At 41.7% G+C, this 21,580-nt stretch overlaps 1 protein-coding gene across 10 annotated transcripts in view; it reads right to left on the reverse strand.

Annotated features, from left to right (window-relative positions):
* The window catches only part of RYR3 (ryanodine receptor 3), a 500,053-nt gene that overhangs the window by 252,589 nt on the left and 225,884 nt on the right, over positions 1-21,580 (reverse strand). For all 10 annotated transcript variants that reach the window (XM_045524185.2, XM_074365868.1, XM_045524186.2 and 7 more), the window contains exons 9-11: positions 20,333-20,407; positions 17,591-17,747; positions 1,945-2,118 (exon numbers count right to left, since the gene is read on the reverse strand). In XM_045524185.2, coding sequence (XP_045380141.1) covers positions 1,945-2,118; positions 17,591-17,747; positions 20,333-20,407 — 406 coding nt within the window. The remainder of the gene's footprint in view (positions 1-1,944; positions 2,119-17,590; positions 17,748-20,332; positions 20,408-21,580) is intronic.

The following is a 21,580-nucleotide window of genomic DNA, read 5'->3' on the forward strand; positions in this document are numbered from 1 at the left end:
AGCAGAAGCCCAAGTTGGCAAAGATGGAGCTTCCTGTAAGGTGACTTACCACTCATCAGGTTTTTCACTGTGTCTGTTTCCCACTGGTTTTTCTAGGTTCCTATTCTTGTTTCACAAAATGCTTAACACAGATTGGATGTCCTTTGTATTTTCAGAGGGGAACTTGCTCCTCATGAAATGGAGCTGGGCAGCCCCATCAAGGGTTGAGTATTATGACACCGTTTAGAGAGAGTTTCTGAAAGCCTCTCCTAAATTCACATGCACGCTACAGCAGTTACATGGATCTACAGACTATAACCCTGGAAGAACAAAGCAGGGACAGGCACAACAAATCAACCCCATAAATGGGGATACCTTCTAGCTGGCAGGGTCCATTGAGTGTGTCCCCTCCCACCCAAACTTACACTCAAGGTCCACAAATTCCATTCTCTTTAAATGTCATCCTTATCTTAGCAGGTATGAAAAACTGTGGAAACTCTAGATGACATCATCATACTCTTTAGAGGATTTAATCGTCTTCTGATCAGCTGGTAGGGTAGATAATGGGTTTTTGGCATCGTTTTTCAACTTGTCCTTATTTGCTGGGTGTAGCCCCTACTCCCAGGGTAGAGCCCTCCTGGGATTCATTTGAAAGCCTATTGTGTTTTCAAGCGCCATTCCAACTTGAGGGAACTTGAACCCCAGCCTCTGTCCCCCTAGTACTGTCATGCTGTCCACATCTCTGCTTCACTCTTCTCTGTCACAGTTGGCCCTTTCTGTTTGCTACCTTAGCTTCACACCCTCTCCATGGTCAGCTCATGATCCCAGGGGAAACGGTACATAGAGTTTCAGGCTCATGTTTCTGAAATTTCCTCCACCCTGGAACGTGGCTCCCCAGGCCCCAGAAACCTCAGCTGACCTTATCTCTAATCTGTCTCTCCAGTCCAATGAAGGCGACAGAAGACCCCATTCCTTGCTCTGCATCTCAGCAGACATGCTCAGGAGAAAGTGGCGACAAAGGAGGAACTCACCTTAGTGCACTTACATCCTGTTAGGGAACTTTAGTGCTCATTTCCCGGGTGCCTTGCTTGCTGAAACCTTCAAACGGTTTATTTATTTCTGTGTTTAATTCACACTTTACAATTGTTGGCAGAGGAAGGGCGGGGCTTATACAAGCTAGTCTTTGTGGTCCCTTATGTATTCTATTTTCTAGCTCCTCTTCAGAATTTTATTTTCCCTTTCCAGATATCTTCCTGGTATGTTTTACTTTACACAAAAGAAAGCTATTACCTTATGGTTTCCTCCCAATCTCCTTTCTTACAATGACCAGCATTCTAGGAAACTGCCATCACCTCCACATGAGGTTGACATAACACAAACTATAGCATACAATGCTTCCTTAGACCATATTATGGGACTCCTTGACTACCCAAACATGTCATTTGTAAGGAATTTTTTTAAGGCAGCATCATGCCTTGGGCATCTATCTACTTTCTGGTTCCTATCCAAAAAAGCCCATATTATGGCAACTGAGTTTCTGGGGGAAAATGCCGTATGTCTCCAAGTCAGCTTCCCACCGCAGCAGGCTGTGGTGGACCACTCCCATCGGGTTACATTCTCTGTGGATACAGCATCATTCTGCAGTACCTCATCTTTCTGCATGTTGGTTCCTGTGTGTTTGTCATCATGCAATCTGTGTTTTCTCTGTAGAGATTCTATTTAGTCTCTGTGCTATGAAAATTGCACAGTAACTCAATTATCCACTTAAACGAAAGGAAAAATGATGTGGATAATCCCCAAACAGCAAGCCACCAAAAGTCATTTAGTTCAGGTTTTAGAGCGCATGGAACATCTTTTATCCCCTCCTTACAGATTTATCACCTATTTTCCTGTTTGTTGTTTTGTCTTGTTTTGCATTGATTATGAAGTCAATGTGAAACAATCTTGCAACTTCTGACCCCTCACCTTTCTTTTCAGAGGTCCAAGGCGGGATGTCTTGGCATCCTGTGCTTTGTAGGTCACCCACAGACCACTGGCTACGTGCTGGACAAAGCAGACGGAATCTCCATACTTGATTTCCGGGACTCCCATGCCTTCTATATCTCGCTTGTGGCTGGAATCCAATTTCTCCTTGATTTCCTATTTCACAGAAAATGAAACAAATGTAGGCATGTCTGAATAAATAGAAATACAATAGATAAAACAAGTCGCCTATGAGAATTTGTAAGCCAGGGAACCGATTACCACAACGACCATGATGTGCCTCTCCAAGCCAGGATTTCAGAGAGACTTGCTTCCCCTTATCTGCTGTTAATTGTAAAATCAATGGATTTCAAATTTCGGCTACTTGAGTGATTATTTAAATCCACGGGGAAAGGACGCAGCCTGCAGGGTCTCTCTCTTTGGTTCTGATTTTATATAATTCTCCATCATTTTTTCTACTTTCCTCATCCTGGCTTACATACCTTAATAACCAACCCATTACTGGCCAATTAACTTATTTTCAGCAGCTGTAGCTTCCATAACTTTAATGTTGTCTTATGTAAGTGCCCCGATTCAGGGGCTTTAAACAGATCTTTTAACATCACATAAGTATCTTTTATACACATCAGCAGAGATTCAGGAGTCAGCTCCTCCCTTGGAGCAGGTAGGGGCTGCTGGACTTTACGTCGAATGCAGTAATTGGCAGGTTAGTGTCTCCTGGCCTCCTCAGTAGTGTGCGACAGTCAATGGCTTTCATTCTTCAATTGCCACTGTTTCACTAAACCTTCTGTCTAGCATGGAAGCAGGAGCTGCAGTGCACCAAGCACCTACTTGGTGACAACCAGAGGTGCCCGTCACAGAGTGAGTCAGGAAGCAGAGCTTAGGGACAAGGTAACTATGTTCCCTCCGCATCAGCCAGGGCCTCTGAAAGGTTCTGCTCTATTTCCATGTCTTCCCTACATCTTGTGTTAAACTGCTCGTTCGTAAAAGCCATTAGCGAGGCAGTACTGTGAATTTTTTTACAGAATAAAAATGTGGCATGCTGTTCCTCCCCACCTGCGACTTCACTCTCATTTTTAAGGATGGAACAGCAGCAGCACACGCAGCGAGCTCTAACCATGTGCACGGCGGCGCTCTAGGACTGCTGTGTACACCAATCCTTCATCACGGCCTCTGATGTAGCTACAGTTATTATCCCAGTTTGACACGGGAGAAAATGAAGGTACAGAGAAATCAGTAATTTGTCCAAGGTCACTCAAGAAGTAGTGAAAGAGCCAAGATTTAAACCAGGAAGTCCGACTCCAGAGACAGACTGTGCTCTTCCCATGGCCCTAAACTCCTACTCATCCTTCAATACCCTGCTCAGATGCCACCTTCTCTGTGAAGGCAGAGTTAGTCTCTCCCGCTGTATTTCCCCCGCACAATCTCACACCACCATTGAGTACTTAGCACATCATAATGTAAATGTGTTTTTTTAAATGACATTTTCCCTTTGCCAGGCTGTAAGAGAATAACAGGTATGGGCCAGATTACAACTAATTTTGGATTCCTAATACAGAGAATCCAGTGCCTATCAATTACTTAACAAACGCGTATTGAAGGAATAAATACACATATTATATGAGTATTTTTTCCTTTTTTAATTTTAGCTATTTCTTTCCTTCAAGCCTTCATAAAAGCAAAATTAGTTATTTTGTATACATTTACAGAATCATTTTGAGCAATGTCAGTATGTTGCAAGAAAATTCTTATTTTAAAGTATGTTGAAATACTGGCTGGATGGTTAAACATGACATTTCTCAAAACGAACACTTCCAAAGGCATGTATTTCTGATCGTATAACAAAAGTCAGTGGGAAAATAGAATTGGATATTCTAGGATTTCTTCATAGGCAAGTGCTCAAGAATGCATTTATTCTACACAACAATGGATACTTGATCCTCATTTCAAAATATCCACACTTCTAGAGACACTCAAGCCAGCAGACAGACCCAAAATAACCCAAAGTTTTCATTTCTAGTCTGTTCTCTAACCATACACAGTGCAGTAAAATACACTGAACACACCGATTACATATTCAAGGTTAAAATACCACACTTTCTCAAATTATCAGTGACTATGATCATTTCACTTATATTATCACTTTTTACTGATTTAAACATGACTTTGTCAAAAGAAAATACATACTAGGATTAGTTTTTCTAGAGTCTCTGAAATAAATGAGTTATTATTGTTTGTAGAATGGGATGTCATTCTGTGTCTCTGATTTACAAAATAGCATCAACTCCCAAAGTTCTGTGGCAGCCACTGCAGGGGCCACTTCTAATTTAAAGGAAAAACTGCCTGCCAAATGATCAACGTGATACATTACATTAACAAATTGAAGAATAAAAACCACATGATCATCTCCATAGATGCAGAAAAAGGTTTTGATAAAATTCAACATCCATTTATGATAAAAACTCTTCAAAAAGTGGACAAAGAGGGAACATACCTCAACATAATAGAGACCATAGATGACAAACCCACAGCTAACATACTCAATGAGGAAAAGCTGAAAGCATTTCCTCTAAGATCAGGAACAAGAAAAGGATGCCTATTCTCACCACTTTAATTCAATGTAGTTTTGGAAGTCCTAGCCATAGCAATTAGAGAGTGAAAAGAAAGAAAAGAAATCCAAATTGGAAAAGAAGAAGTAAAACTGTCACTGTTTGCAGACTTGATACTATACATGCAAAATCCTAAAGACACTACCAGAGCTCATCAAGGAATGTGGTAAAGCTGTAGGATACAAAATTATTACAGAGAAATCTGTTGCATAGCTATACACTAACTAAATATCAGAAAGAGAAATTAAGGGAACAATTCTATTTACCATCATATCAAAAAGAATAAAATGCCTAAGGAGGTAAAAGACCTGTGCTCCAAAAACTGTAAGATGCTGATGGAAGAAATTAAAGATGACACAAATAGATGGAAAGATATAACATGTTCTTGGATTGGAAGAATCAATATTGTTAAAATGACCATACTACCCAAGGCAATCTACAGATTCAATGCAATCCCTATCAAATTACCAATGGCATTTTCCACAGAACTAGACTAAAATTTTTAAAAATTTGTACAGAAACACAAAAGACCTCCAAATAGCCAAACCAGGCTCCCTGACTTTGGATACTACAAAACTATACTAATGAAAATCATGTGGTACTGGCACAAAAATAGACACACAGAACAATGGAACAGGACAGAAGGCACAGAAATAAACCTACATCTACAGTCAATTAATCTATGACAAAGGAGGCAAGAATATACAATGAAGAAAAGACAGTCTCTTCAATAAATGGTCCTGGGAACACAATGCAGCTACATGTAAAAGAAAGAAGTTAGAACATTTTCCAACATCATATACAAATATAAACTCAAAATGGATTAAAGACCTAAATATAAGACCACATACTATAACCTACAGGAAAACATATGTAAAACATTCTTTGACATAAATCACAGCAAAATTTTTTTTGGATCTGTCTCCTAGAGTAATGGAAATAAAAACAAAAATAAACAAATAGGACCTAATTAAATGTAAAACCTTTTGCACAGCAAAGGAAACTATAAACAAAACAAGAAAACAACCTATGACATAGAAGAAAATATTTGCAAATGATGCAACTGACAAGGGCTTCACTTCCAGAATATACAAACAGCTCTCACAACTCAATAACAAAAAACAAACAACACAATCAAGAAATGGGCAGAAGACATAAATAGACATTTCTCCAATGAAGACATCCAGATGGCCAACAGGTACATGAAAAGATGCTCAATATCACTGATTATTAAAGAAATGCAAAGAAAAACTACAGTGAATTATTACCTTACACCGGTCAGAATGGCCATCATTAAAAAGTCCACACAAATGACAAATGTTGGAGAGGGTATAGAGAAAAAGGAACCATCCTACACTGTTGGGGGGAATGTAAATTTGTGTAGCCACTATAGAGAACAGTATGGAGGTTCCTTCAAAAACTAAAAATAGACTTACCATATGATCCAGCAATCCCACTCCTGGGTATATATCCAGAGAAAACTCTAATTCAAAAAGATACGTGCAGCCCAATGCTCATAGCAGCACTATTTATAATAGACAAGACATGGAAACAACCTAAATGTCTATTGACAGATGACTGGATAAAGAAGATGTGGTGTATACATACACATACACACACACACACACATACTTACGTACACAATGGAGTATTACTCAATCATACAAAATAAAACAATGCCATTTGCAACAACATGGATAGGCCTAGAGATTATCATAATAAGTGAAGCAAGTCAGAGACAAATATCATATGATATTACTTACATGTAGTATCTAAAATATGATACAGATAAACTTATTTACAAAACAGAAGTAGACTCAGAGACATAGAAAGCAAACTTATGGTTACCAAAGGGGAAAGGGTAGGGGAAGAAGGATAAATAAGAAGTTTGGGATTAACATATACACACTACTATATATAAGATATATAACCAATAAGGACCTACTGTATAGCACAGGGAACTATATTCAATATCTTGTAATAACTTATAATGGAAAAGAATCTGAAAAAGAATATATATATATATGTATAACTGAGTCACTTTGCTGTACACCTGAAACTACCATAACACTGTAAATTAACTATACTTCAATTAAAATTGTTTAAAAAAAAAAAAGAACAAGAGACAGAAAAATAGGAGCAACAACAAAAACTGAAACACACAAACCAACACTCAAGCCAACTCAACCCAAACCTAAACACCGACACAGCATTATGGAATTGAGAGCATCTCAAGATAGAGACGCCTGACTTGGTTGACTGCAGGTGGATGCTCTCCTTCCAACTTAAGCATGAACTGATGCTCCCCTCTCTGAACATGGCCCCAGATGCATTTACTCTACTTCCCCTCTCTGAACATGGCCCCAGACGCATTTACTCTACTGCTGGAAATGGAACCTCCCTATAGGATAGAGCTAATTCAGTCACTCCCTTTCAGTAACTCCCCAACTCCTACAGAATACCATTCTCACTTCTAGAGTTCTTATACACCACGTACTTTAACCAAACTGGACTATGTTTCTTTGTCCTATCAAGTGTTCCTTCCCTCGGGGACCTTACTGACATTACACTTCCTGCTTGGAACTCCCCTACTTCGTCTCTGCATCTTTACATCTCATCCATCAAATCTTTCCCAGATGGGGGAGGGTATAGCTCAGTGGTAGAGTGCATGACTAGTATGACTGAGGTCCTGGGTTCCATCCCCAGTACTTCCATGAGATTTGCAGATACTAACTACTATATATAAAATAGATAAAGAACAAGTTCATACTGTATGTATAGCACAGGGAACTATACTTAGTATCTTGTAGTAACTTACAATGAAAAAGAATATGAAAATGAATATATGTATGCTCATGTATGACTGAAGCATTATGCAGTACATCAGAAATCTACACAACATTGTAAACTGACTATACTTCAATAAAAAATATATACCAAAAAAAAACCCCCCAAAAAACCTTACCCAGATCCACCTGTGCATTTTCTCTGGCCTCATGGCACTTGCCTTCTCCTCTCTCCAGGCTCTTCACCGTGTTTTGTGCTGTGACTCCTTCACTGGCACACTTCCTGTCCCCTGCTGCATTGAAAACTCTCCAAGGGCAAGACTGGGATTTCTCAGTCTTTGTATTTCACACAATGCTCTGCTTAAAACAGCTTGCAAATAATTTGCTTTTGTTTTATTGGTTTATGGGCATCAATTTGTCTGTTTATCTGTATCAACCTTCCCTATGTTAGGCCATGAGCTGATTCCAAGAAGGAAAAGATTACTTGTGTGTTGAAGGGTATTAATAATCTTTAATTATTGATTAATTAATGTCTCCACTGGGACTTTATAAAGAAATGTTTGGAACCACATAACTGTCATATAAATATGCATTTGGTTTAGATAAGAAGTTGCTGCTCCCCAGACTGATTTAAAATTTCTAGAAGGACAAGAAAGAAAACTGGAACTAGTGTTTGCCTAGTGTGTACTTAAAGTATTTTGCCAAGTACTTTACAATGACAACACCATCATGTGAATTTACTGAGGCCCTACAAAATGATATGATTATACATGACACTTTAAAAACGTTTTCTCTAAACCTTTCAATGGCCCTGCTGTTTTTATTTCCCTTACTTTATAGATGATAAAACTGAGGCTTGCAGAATTTGAGCAATTTGCTCAAAGCCAGTAAGCTAGTAAGTAACAGAACAGAATCCAAAATGAAGTGTGATTCCAAAGACCATTAGTCATTTGAATATAATTTTTTGAATGGTTACCATCAGCACAGTTAAATATTGATTGTATTAATACTTCAGTTTTTTGAAGGCTATTATAAAGAAGTTGAAAATATATGCTATTATTTTATGAAAAAAGTGGCTCTGGGTTTGTATAAACTTCAGGAGTCATACATAAAAACCAATAATGACAACAAGGTGATATGTTTTAGATTCAAGGTGCAACTGGAGTTTGGAAGAGAGCAATTCACTCCACCTGGAGAGTTAGGGAAGATTTTGTACAAGCTGACATTTGATGTGAGTGTTGCCAGGAGGGAGAGGGGAGAAGAGGAATGTGGACGGGGATGGCATTCCAGTAAGATGGGAATTGTGTGTCAAGCAGAGAGGTGCGAGTCCAGAAAGGGACTTGAACAACACGGACTCTGTCTTTACCCACAGCTTCCCATTTCTCAAACTCACACTGTTAACACACTTTTTGTGGGAAAAGAGGACTCTGGACAAGAACTGTATCCTGTTCCAGGAGTCAAAGGGAATGTTCGGATGGTATAATATGGACTCTGATGAGTCCCACAGTAGAAAGCAGAGAATAGCAAAAAGAACCAGGTAACCTGTTGAACTCCGTTAAACATAGCATTTTACTAAATTTTTTTTCATAGAACTATTGTTAGTAGCATCTCTTGGGAAAAGCCAGCAGAGATAACAGGAATCCACTGAGAATTTTAAGTGAGGGAGAACACAACGAATGCATCTTAGAATAATTGTTCCAACAGCAATGTGAGCGACGGACTGAAAAGAAGCAAAGGCAAAGAGACAGGTGAGTTTCAAGCTCTGGTACAGGAAGTGCAGCATGATACCTGGAACAGAGGAGGTCACAATTTGTGTTTATTAATTAGAGTGAAATTTGCTGTTATTTGACATAATTGAGCCATCCGTGTCCACAGACGACAAGAAGGTGCCTCTCCAACAGACTGTAAGCACCCAAAAATGATTTGGAGGAAAAGTAAACATGAGAAGATGGGCCCCAGTCATGCATGCTGGGATCAGCTACCAAGACAGTGCTGGTCAGACCGTTTCTTCCTACAAGTCTCAGGAGAAACCTCAAGAAATCACCTTTGGGCTCACTTCTCTGCCATGCAGTCCCCTTTTGAATCTCTGATCTAGAGTGGGAGGTCTAAGAACAGCCTTTGGAAAATCACACCCTGCAGGGCACTGCGAGGAGCCTGGCTGGCCCACGGCTGGCTGCACAGCCCCTGCTGGGTGGGAGGCCAAGGAAGGCCCTGGGCTGTTCCCAGCACGCTGTGGGCACAGGCTCGTCTGCCTCGTTAGGGAAGGTGCATCACTTGAACAGAAGCTGCGGTGCTGGGCTCTCTCCTCCATCTTTCTTATCAGTCCCTCCCTACAAAATTCCTTCAGGCAAGCAGCACTCTTGCTATTTCATGGATAAAGGAACACACTCCCCGTCATCCTGCTGGTCTCATTTCATCCTCATAACAATCCTTCAAGACATACTTCTTCAAAAAGGGACAGGAAGGCTGCACAGCAAATGGCAGAGCCAGGAGTCAAACCCGAGTTTCTTCTACTTCGAAGCCCAGGGTTCTCCTTGACTACCTCTCTATTTGTTCCCTTTTGAACAGTAAAGACTTGGGAAATTGTCAATTTAAATTTTACAAATGCTTTGTAGATTTCATTTAAAATGAAACTGCAGGAAGTGGTGCTGTATCTGGATGAGTGAATCTTAAGGTCCAAGCTTTCTCCTTTCTCCTCCCCTCCTTTCCTCCACATCCTCTTTCCCCAGCTGAGGACTTGGTGAGGGAGCAGACAGAGCAAGCCAGGAGACAGGCACTCACAGCCCTACTCCAGCACCCGTGATTTCACAGAGGGATGCGCCGTGAGCCCAGGGGCCACCGTGTTACAGGCTGGGCTGCCGAGGGTAAAGAGCACAAGACGATACAGTCCAGACGGATGCTTTCAGGACACAGTAGAGAGAGCAGTAGGTAGTTTTTAAAAGGGAAGTCACATTTGGCCAAGAACACAGATCTTAGCATAGACAGATATTTGATAAACGCTGACTGAACTGAATTTAATGTTTTTATACACTGAGGAAATATTCCTTCTAATTGAGAACAGTGATAGCCCTCTGCTTTTGTGTACTAAAGGAGGCAAAATTTGAGATTCGTCTCAATCATTCAAGACTTATGGTAGTCATTAAAAATAGCTATAAAATAAAAGGCTTCATGTGATAAGTCCTGCTTTAATGTTATTAATTCACCCTTCCCTGAAAGGAGCTGAGTGTTGTGAACTAACGCGGAGACGTGACATCTAAACAGACAGCAGTGCCGTGCCAGAATAAATATTAAATCACGTTACCCGACAATCCTTGGGGAATATAGCCTTGCAATGTCAAGACCATGGGAAAATGATGCGGAATCAAGTTCACAGAAATTTGACTTCGACATTCAAATTAATGACTCTCTCTCTCCTTGAATGTTTACAGGGACTGTGTTGTGATTGAAAATGACACAATGATGATGAAAGTTCTTCTATGAAGATGATGAATGTTAAAATGGAACGGATTTCATTCTATTTTAATGTGTGGCCACATTTACGTATCCCTTCAGCAAGCGATTTTCAAGCTTCCCTCATGCTACACCGTGCTGGGTGCTGGGGTGCAGAAAAGGGGGGACAGGTGTGCTCGCAGGGGCTCCCAGTCAAGTGTGTGTGATGGCTGTAACGGAATCATGAACAGGGCCCTTCTCCTGTGAGGGGCACTTGACCGTTGTCTGAAGGCTGAAGAGGAGTTTGCTGATGACAGCGCGTGGAGGGGTGAAAGGTATTCCAGGGACAGGTGTAGCAGTGAGAAAAGATAACACGTTCAAAGATGAATCGGACTTAGCAGGCTAGAGCTCAGGGCAACCGTGAGCTGGCGGCGACAGACACCATGGAAGGGCAGGAGGGGCTCAGCTCTTAAAGAATCTTTTATGACCGACTTCAAATGAGGTGCAACCAGATTAAGAATTGTGTTCAGGGTTTCACAGAGGGCATCTGGGAGTCAAGGCCAAATCCAGGGGACTTGGAAGCCCTGCTCTATCTAACACCCCACCTCTCCCAGATTAAGGGAACAAGTGTGATGCTGTAGTTCAGAGCCCCCAGTGCCTCCCAGGCCTCCAATTTGACTTGCATCACCTGCTGAACGAGAAGGACTCAAATGCCAACCAACAGCCCTGTCTGCTCACTCACAGAGCTTGCTCAGAGACCACAGTCTGATTCCATCTGAGCCAGGCCAGGCCAATGATTGCAGCACATGCTCAGCCACCACCCCCTCCACGAAGGCTCAGTCACACCCCCGTCCTGTCCTGTGGGTACAAGATTCACAGGGACACCTGCCTTCTTCCTCGTAAGGGCAGCTTGCAGAGGATGTGAACACATACCTGCAGCTGTCCCAGGGCCCTGACTGTACAGTCAGAGCTGTCAAGGGCTAATGCAACCCGACAGGGAACACGGGGCGGGAAGCCTGTCACTGCCAAGTGACTCACAGCCCAGCTAACCCAGTGTCCCCCCAGAACACAGAAAACTATATGGGGCTCCTCCCAGGAGTCTCTTTTCCTTGTTTTCCAGATTCTCCAACATACAGAAAGCTTCAGATGAATATCCCTACTCAACCCCATTTACCAAGGCACAAAAGACACATTCTCTCCCCTTCTCAGCCTTCCCGCTGAGGCCCCCAGCCCCTGTGCCACCACCCAGACCCTGACATGCCATCTCAGACCACTATCACGGAACACCTGCTACAGGCGGGAGTTGGCAAGGTGACTCTGCCTTCCCACAGTTAAAAAACACAGCCACAGATCTCTCTGCTGCAGAACATCACTGTTCCCCAGGGAGAGGAAGCATGCTTTAAGAGAATGAGTTTAAGGAAGAAAGCCAGCACCAAGCAAGGTAAAAATGCATTTACTAAGGAGGAATCTGGTAGCCCAGAGAAATCAAAGCATCTCTCAATTTCTTCCCCAAGAGCTCCCTGGATTGTGGATGGCAGAATTGTGTTCCCCACACATTCTTCCTTCTTGTGGAGCTTCACAGTTAAGATGTCCAATGCCCTGCCCGCACAGTGTCCCAAGGAAGCCCTGGACTCCTGTAGGGAGGGGACACAACCTTATCTTGACTTGACACAGAAGTCATTTTAATTTCAGTTCCTTTCAAGTTAAAATGAAGGTAGCTGGGCTGAATTTAAATAGCACCAAGAGCTATTTAAAACCTCTGACATGGTGATGCCAATGAACGCAACCACACAGCCAAGTGCACAGGACAATGTGACTCACGGGCGACTTTTCATCCAGCCCTGCTCTGCCAGCAGCTCCTTGCTACCAAGATGACTTCCACCCATCAGGTGCTTGCTTCCCTGTGCACAGAAATGGAGGGGCTTGGGGAGACAAGCAATGAGCCGTCTGAGGGTAAACTGTGCTTACAGGCCAGAAGTGGTGCCAGGTGGAAGGAGGGTTTTGAGGACTCTGTGGTGCTCTGAGCTTTTCTGGCTTCCCCTCTGAGGCCTCGGCACAGCACTAAGCCGTGCTCCACAAGGCTGAGCCAGGAAAGGGATGGAATGAAAGAGTCCCCTTGGAACAGGATCCTGCCAGCTGCCTGGAAGGCCACCTGATCCATCTGCTGTCACCAGAGAAGCCCCTTTCTGAAATGGTAAAGACCTCAGTGCCAGGCTGAGACTGCGGTGGAATGCTCCAACAAGGGACAAGCCAAGCTGGCATTCTTAGAAAGGCATTTACTTGGTCATCAGTCATGGTGAGTCACTTCTTGTTTTCCACATCCTTCCCCCACTCCTGCGTCTGCTCTCTCCCCACACCCTATGTCCAAGCTGTCTCTTAGGGAAAATCGGGATCATGCTCGTCTCTGCTTCGGGAACTTTCTGTAGCTTTGTTTCACTGACCCTTTTAGCCAGTTGCAATGCCCTAACCCACCTCTTGGAGGCCAAAATGTTTTAGTACATGGACATAAACTTGAATTTAAAATCCATCTTCAGAGAGGGCTTCAAGATGGCAGAATACAAGGATCTGGAGCTCACCCTCTCCCACAAATACATCAAAATTACATGTACGTGTGGAAGACTTCTCACAGAATACCTACTGAACTCTGGTAGATCTTTTCCATCATATATTCTTACAAGAAATTGAATATAGTTCCCTGGGTTATACAGTAGGTCCTTATTGTTTTACCTATTTTATATATAGTTGTGTGTATCTGTAATCCCAAACTCCTAATTTATCCCTCCCCCATCCCTTTCCCTTCAGTAACCATAGTTTTTTTTTTTTTTTTCTATGTCTGTGAGTCTATTTTTGGTTTATAAGTAAGATTTGTAACATTTTTTTTAGGTTTCACATCTAAGTGATATCATATGATATTTGTTTTCCTCTAACTTACTTCACTTAGTATAATCCCTAGGTCCATCCATTTGCTGCAAATGGCATTATTTCATTCTTTTTTATGCCTGAGTAGTATTCCATCTATCTATCTATATATGTATATATACACACACACACCCCATCTTCTTTATCCATCACCCGTGGATGGACATTTAGGTTGTTTCCATGCCTTGGCTATTGTAAATAGTGCTGCTATAATCATTGGGGTGCGTGTATCTTTCCAAATTAAACTTTCCTCTGGATATATGACCAGGAGTAGGATTGCTAGATCATATGGTAAGTCTGTTTTTACTTTATTAATGAACCTCTATACTGTCCTCCATAGTGACCACACCAATTTACATTCCCACCAACAGCAAAGATGGTTACTTTTTCCTACACCCTCTCCAGCATTTATCATTTGTAGACTTTTTAATGATGGCCATTCTCGCTGGTGTGAGCTGACACCTCATTGTAGTTTTGATTTGCACTTCTCTAATAATTTGCGATACTGAGCATCTTTTCATGTGCCTATTGGCCATCTGGATGTCTTCTTCGGAAAACGTATCTAGGTCTGCCGGCAGAAGATCTTGTACAAGTAGAACTACGAGGAAAATGATCACAAAACTGGGTAGAAGGAAAAAGAAAAGAAAAAGGAAATGAGGACAGGACCTGTCCCTCTGGGAGAGAGCAGCAGAAGAGGAAAAGCACCATCACCCTAGGAAGCCTGCTCTCCAGCAGGGAGTGTAGCTGGGACAGAGGGGAGCTTCAGAAGCTTGGAGGAGTGCAAGGAAGCTGCTTGGCAACAGACAGAATGGAGAGAAGCTTCACAGGTCTGTGTGATCCCTGGCCAGAGAGGCTACCCAGCTGGTAAGGGCTGGGACTGGGTGCTGGAGCTTGGGCTTCAAAGAGGACACATCGGGGAGAGGACTGAGGTTGACTGTGCAGAGGCAGCCTCAGGGGGCTGGAGAGTGGTAAGGGCTGAGGCTGGGAGTCCACCACAGAAAGTACCATGGCTAGTGTGCATAGTGGGGAGGGGCACAATGCAGCTGCCCACAACAGTCTTCTCCACTAGCCCAGAGGGCACTGCTCAGCACCATTGTTAAGAGGAAATATTTGCAAATGATGTAACTGGCAAGGGCTTAATTTCCAGAATATACAAACAGCTCATACAACTCAATACAAAAAACCAACAACCCAGTCAAAAAACAAGCCGAAGATCTATACAAATGGCAATAGGCACATGAAAAAATGCTCAATATAGCTAATTATCAGAGAAATGCAAATCAAAACTATAATGAGGTATCACCTCACACTGGTCAGAATAGCCATCATTAAAAATCCACAAATGATAATTCTGGAGAGAGTATGGAGAAAAGGGAGAGGGAATGTTGGTGGGAATGCAAATTGGTGCGGTCACTATGAAGGACAATAAGGAGGTCCCTTAAAAGACTAAAAATAGACTTACCTTATGATCCAGCAATCCCACTCCTGGGCATATATCCAGAGGAAACTCTAATTCGAAAAGATACATGTACCCCAGTGTTCATAGCAGCACTATTTACAATAGCCAAGACATGGAAACAGCCTAAATGTCCACTGACAGATGACTGGATAAAGAAGATGTGGTGTATTTATACAATGTAATACTACTCAGCTATAAAAAACAATAAAATAATGCCATTTGCAGCCACATGGATGGACCTCGATATCGTCATAGTAAGTGAAATAAGCCAGAAAGAGAAAGACAAATACCAAATGCTATCACTTATATGTGAAATCTAATAAAAAAAAAAGCACACAAGTGAACTTCCTATTTACAAAACATAGACAGACTCCCAAACATAGAAAACAACTCCCAGGGGGGACAGAGGGTCGGTAGGGATAAATTGAGTTTGGGATTTGCAGATACTAACTACTACATATAAAATAAACAACAAGGTCCTACTGTATAGCACAGGGGACTATATTCAATACCTTGTAATAGCCTATAATGAAAAAGAATATGTAAAGGAATATATATATATATACATATATATATACACACACACATATACACACACACATATATATATACACACACATACACAACTGAATCACTACGCTGTACACCAGAAATTAACACAACATTGTAAACTATCACTCATATGTGGAATCTAAAAAAAAAGACACAAATGAATTTATCTAGAAAATAGAAATAGACTCACAGACATAGAAAACAAACTTACGGTTACCAGGGGGGAATAGGGGGTGGGAAGGGATAAACTGGGAGTCCGAGATTTGCAGATACTAAAATACATAAAATAGATCAACAACAACAAGTTTGTACTGTGTAGCACAGGGAACTATATTCAATATCTCATAGTAACCTATAACGAAAAAGAATATGAATACATGCGTGTGTATGTATGACTGAAACATTATGCTGTATGCCAGCAATTGACACAACACTGTAAACTGACTATACTACAATGAGAAAGTTTAACTTGAAAAAAAAAAACCCCATAAAATAAAATCCTTCTTGTGCTGGGGAATCTTAAAAAAACACAAGTGAGGGTAACATGAAGGAGATGTGCTCCGAAAACCAGAATGAAGTCAAGGAGCCAAGGCTCTATTGGAAGAGAAGCATATAGAAGGTTTTGCTCAAAGGGAATTTAGGGCAGGAAGCTCTCATTTCTTAATGTTTGAACTGTGGGTGTAGGAAAAGCCTCACTCGGTTATAGAGCAACAGGGTGAGAAAAACCTATATGCCACAGAGATCCTCTGCCTAAAAAGACTGTAGGACCATAAAAAGAGGAGAAAAAAGGAGTCTGACTCCCTGCTTCAAGGAAGGCAGTGCTGAAAGACTGGCCTCCTCTGATTCATCATGAAGCAGAGATGCCCCATAGGAATTCAGCTGTCGGCTCCACACAGTCCTGCACGAGCAGAATCACCAATAAGCCTTTACTGAAATCGTCTCGAGGACACAAATTAAGATCTATTTCTGGAAAAGAGCAAAGAGGAGTGAAACTAGAGATGATGCTCTCAGCGGAGATGGTGAGCTGTCCTCCCAGGAGGCACAGGACCCTGGTAACTATGCATACATCGTGCGGAGCCCTTCTCATGCTTGGGTGATCTTTCCAGAATGATTGTAAAGTGACAGGGTGCCCAACTGTCCATCAGAAGTGAGCTCAGCATGCAATTCTGACCATCCAGCTAGATCCAGCTCCGACTTATGCAGAGTCCAAGCCTGGCTGACCATAAAGACAGAGGTTAAAAAAAGTATCTGTCTCTCTGCACATCAAATCCCAAAGCTACATGATTAGGGTTAACACAGCTACCACAGAATCCACCCTTAACAAAGGCTGGGGATGGGCAGGTCAGGACTGAGAGATCTGGACAGAACAGACAACCTAGGGAAAAGAACTGGTAACTTGCAAAATGTGACTAACTGCTGGATGACATCAGGTCCACAATTATCCCCTCTCTGCCTCTTTCTGAAAGAAATCACTTCCTTGATTTAAACAAATGTAGCTCTGAAACTCATGCCTCCGAGTTACCACTGCCTTATGGGAGTGAAGCATATGACTTAAAAGGCTTAAAAACCACTTAGAATGTATTTAACAACAACACTGTTTTCCACTAGCCTCTGAGCAGTACTGTCCATCCTGGGATCCTTTTGTTTTCTAGGGCTTTCCACTCTCCTTTAAAGTCTTTCTCTCTTAAGACTTCACTTTTCATCCAAGGTACACATTCCTCAGTTCAAAAGATAAAAGACAAAAAGTGTTTATCATTGGTCTAATTTCCAATTCCACCTTTTTGCAGCCTACTTTCTTTTCAGTCAGTTCTACCTGGAGGTTTCAGAAGGTTCACTTTTAGAACAAGGTCAAAGTCCACTTCATTACACTTTACCTTTGATGCCCGGAAAGAGAAGGCTGTGGACTTGGTGTCTGATTTTCCCCGGTCTTGCAGTATAAGGCCTTGGTCCTCTGTCAAGGCCAGGTAGTGGCCTGTGGTGAGGTGCCGAAGTCGGAAAGCCTGGCCCCATCTGATGTTACTGCCACTCCAGCTGGGCGGATGAAACAGACAAGAGGTTGCATTTACACAAAAATAAGTCTTGTAAAATATATATCCTGTGCTTTTTCACACATGCTCTGAGTTAAAACCCTTCTGGGGTTCATCCCCTGACTCCTGGATTGCTCTGGGATTGCATGGTGACCTACAGCACAGGATAGTGTTCTCTTGTGACCTCTCTTAAGACCACCAACAAGGAACATGATCCTGGGCAGGTCAATGGTTTCATGTCACAGGAAGTCCTAAGCTTCCAATTTTTTCCTTCACACCACTGAAGTGTCTTGATGCCAAAAACTACAAAAAGAATGGGAAGCTTGCCTTACCTTTGAGAGAAACTTGTTTCTCGAAAAGCAAAGCATTTCCAAATGTGCCACCTCAACTCAAGCATTTTACTACCACCACTAATTTGAAAAGACATATACACCCCTATGTTCACTGCAGCATTATTTACAGGAGCCAAGATATGAAAGCAGCCTAAGGATCCATCAACAGATGAATGGATAAAGAAAACATGACAAATATACATACATAGTGGAATACTACTCAGCCATAAAAAAGAATGAAATAGTGCCATTTGAAATAACATGGCTGGACCTTGAGGGTGTCATCCTAAGTGAAATAAATCAGAGTAAGACAAATATCATATGGTTTCACTCATATGGGGAATCTGAAAAACAAATGAACAAACAAAACAAAATAACACAAAATTCATAGCTACAGAATACAGACTGGTGGTTGTCAGAGAGCAGGCAGGTTGGGGAGGTAAGCAAAATAGATAAAGAGGATCAAGAGGTATAAACTTCCAGTTTTAAAATAAATAAGTAACGGGAATGTAATGTACAGAATGCTGACTATAGTCAGTAATACTGTACTGCAAATTTGAAAGTTGCTAAGAAAGTAAATCTTAAAAATTCTCACCACAAGAAAAAAATTGTACCTCTGTGATGGTGACAGATGATAACTAGACTTATTATGGTAATCATTTTGCAGTGTATACATATGTCAAATCACTATGTTGTACACCTGAAATAACATAGTGTTACTGTATGTCAATTATACTATAATAATGAAAAGAATACCCTTTTCAAGGGAAATAGTAAAATATTTGTGCAGTTTACACTTAGCTGGGAGAGACAGATAATAATCAAGTAAAATATGTGTATATTGTGGTATATTAGAAGATAGTAAATTCTATGGGAAAAAAGTAAAGCAGGATAAGATGGTTGAGATAAGGGAGATCCCATGATGACTGCCAACTTTTTGACATATGGTCCTACATTAAAAGGTCGGTATTCAGCCAAAGGCATGGTAAGTGTTAGGGGAGAAATCATTCACTGAATAATCTGTATCTAATTTATCTTTTAAGTTGGAACAAGATGTTTAAGAAATACACACATCAACTTTAAAAATGACTCTCCTCTTGATCCTTGGAGTACCAAAAAATGCAAATAACATCGGTAAGCCCCTGGGTATACAAAGAACCACAGCTGGAACTATATATACATACTTATTTTGAGTTTTCAAAAAGTCCACCATTAAACAAGAACCAAGCCCTAATATCCTGAAAACAAGAGTATGTTACTGTAAGAATTTTAACAGGCTTGAGACTATAAATGCCACAAGCCAGCTAACAAGTGGATGCTCCTTAAAACCAACCAGTATTCTCTAAACTAGTTGTCTGCAGAGCTTCTCAGTAAAAAAAAAAAGTTGAATGTACTTGTGTGTGTGTGTGTGTGTGTGTGTGTGTGTGTGTGTGTATGTGTGTGTGTGTGTGTGTGTGTGTGTGTGTGTGTGTGTGTGTGTGTGTGTGTGTGTGTGTGTGTGTGTGTAAGAGTAGTTCTAATATTTCCTTCTGACCTCCAATGGATTATCTTGAGGACACCCTGGGGGCATAATACTCCTCACTGGAGAGAGTTTTACTTTGAACAAGTGTTCAGGGAGGGACAGAGTAGAGAGCTAGAGGGAAAGGCGGAGAGGGAGAGGCAGAGAGGGAAAACCAAGGATGGCAACGCTGACTCTCTCTTCTTCCCTGGAGCAGTTTAGCTCTAGCCTAATTTGTGATCCCTGTCAGCAAAATAAAGGTCCAGAGCTGAACTGGATCCCCTTCAGTAGTCTGATGTTTAGAGCTGACATGTATTTACTCAAGTGTCTGCCTCCAAAGTCTCGGCCTCCCATTCCTTCCATCAGGTACAATTGTTTCTGGCAAGTTCTGGTAAATACGGTTTCCTTCACAGCTACACTTCTAGGGGTGTTTTAGTCTTCCCTACCTCATGCCATCACAGACACAACTCTGTCACTTAAAGCTACCTTGGCACTGGAGCCAACAAGACTACTGGGAGGAGGGAGACTTACCTGGGTTCCAGAGAATCTGTTTAAGAAAATAAATGGGAGATGAGCTTTGATGCCTTGCAGTGGCTTGAAATCGTACGTGCGCGCGCGCGCGCGTGCGTGCGTGTGATACGGCTAAGGAACTTTTGAGAGTTTGCCAGGTGATGTGGAACAAATGAAATATTTAAGAGAGCGGACTGTCCCCAAAAAGAAAATTATCTTGAAAAGAGCACCACCCTAGCCCCCCGTTACCTTATCCGAAGGGGTTCCACTCTCCACAGAGATCTAGCTCTCGTGCCAGCTCCCCCGGCTTCATAGAATACCCTCCTGTGAGCAGAGTTGGAGATTAGCTCCTTTGTGCATGAGGCTGATAAGCACTGGGCAGGGAACAGCTCCCTGCAGAGGCTGCTCAGAACCCACTGTATTTCTAATCCCTCAAGGGTCAAGCAAAATGAGAAGGAGTCAAAGGAAGGCACCATTTCCTAGTCTCTCTTAGAAGGGAAAAAGGGTGCTAAAGGGGAGGGAGCTGCTCGCCACATACACACCATGGACACTCACGGACCGTAAGGTGTACAATGAAAAGGACCATCTCCATTTCCACATCAGCAGTCAAAACAGGCCAGCCATACATCATCAGATCAAATACTGAATACCCCATCCTTTCAGATGAAGCTCTCTGACAGCGTTTTATATCTTTAGAAAATGTATTTGTACTTTTAAAACATACATGCAGTACAGTGTGAATACATTTCCGTTGTTCTAGGGAGCCTGGGATAAAGCTCTGTGCTCAGTTGCTGCAGTGTTTAGGACTTCATCACTGTACTGCTGTCTCCTTTCCTGTGTTGACAATAATCTTTTAATGTGCTTTAACAAACGTTTATTTTGGAATAACTTGAAATTAACAAAAAGTTGCAAAGACAGTACAGAGAGCTTCTGTATAGTCTCACTCGGTTTCCCCTAATGGTATCACCTTACACTACTATGGTACAGTTGTCAGAACTAAGAAACCATCATTGGCACATTAATAACTAATAACTAAATTCAAGACTTTATTTGGATTTCACCAGCTTCTGTACTAATGGTTTTTCCTTTTCCAGGATCCCACATTGCATTTAGTTGTCATGCCTTCCCTGTTTCCTTTGGTCTGTTAGAGTTTCTTAGTCTTTCCTTGTCTTTCATGATCCTGACAGTTTTGAGGAGTATGGGGTCATTCTGTAAATTGTCCCTCGATTTGGGTTTGTCTGATGTTTATCTGATGATTAGCAACATCTGTTTTGTAATCCATACAATAGGGACCAACCTATGTATATCACAGATTATGAGGAATTATATCAACTACCCTAGTTTAAAGGTATGTCTCATGAACAGCGGTCCTTGGATTACCAGGTATACTGGATCTAGACACTTTCTGAGAATCATGTGACCTTAGATCAAGATTGAGCATGTACCTGCATTTAACTTCACTAGTTTAAAATCTTATCTTTACCACAGAGGGTCTGT

The sequence above is a fragment of the Camelus bactrianus genome, chromosome 6 (assembly GCF_048773025.1).
Source record: "Camelus bactrianus isolate YW-2024 breed Bactrian camel chromosome 6, ASM4877302v1, whole genome shotgun sequence".
Taxonomy (NCBI): Eukaryota; Metazoa; Chordata; class Mammalia; order Artiodactyla; family Camelidae; genus Camelus; species Camelus bactrianus.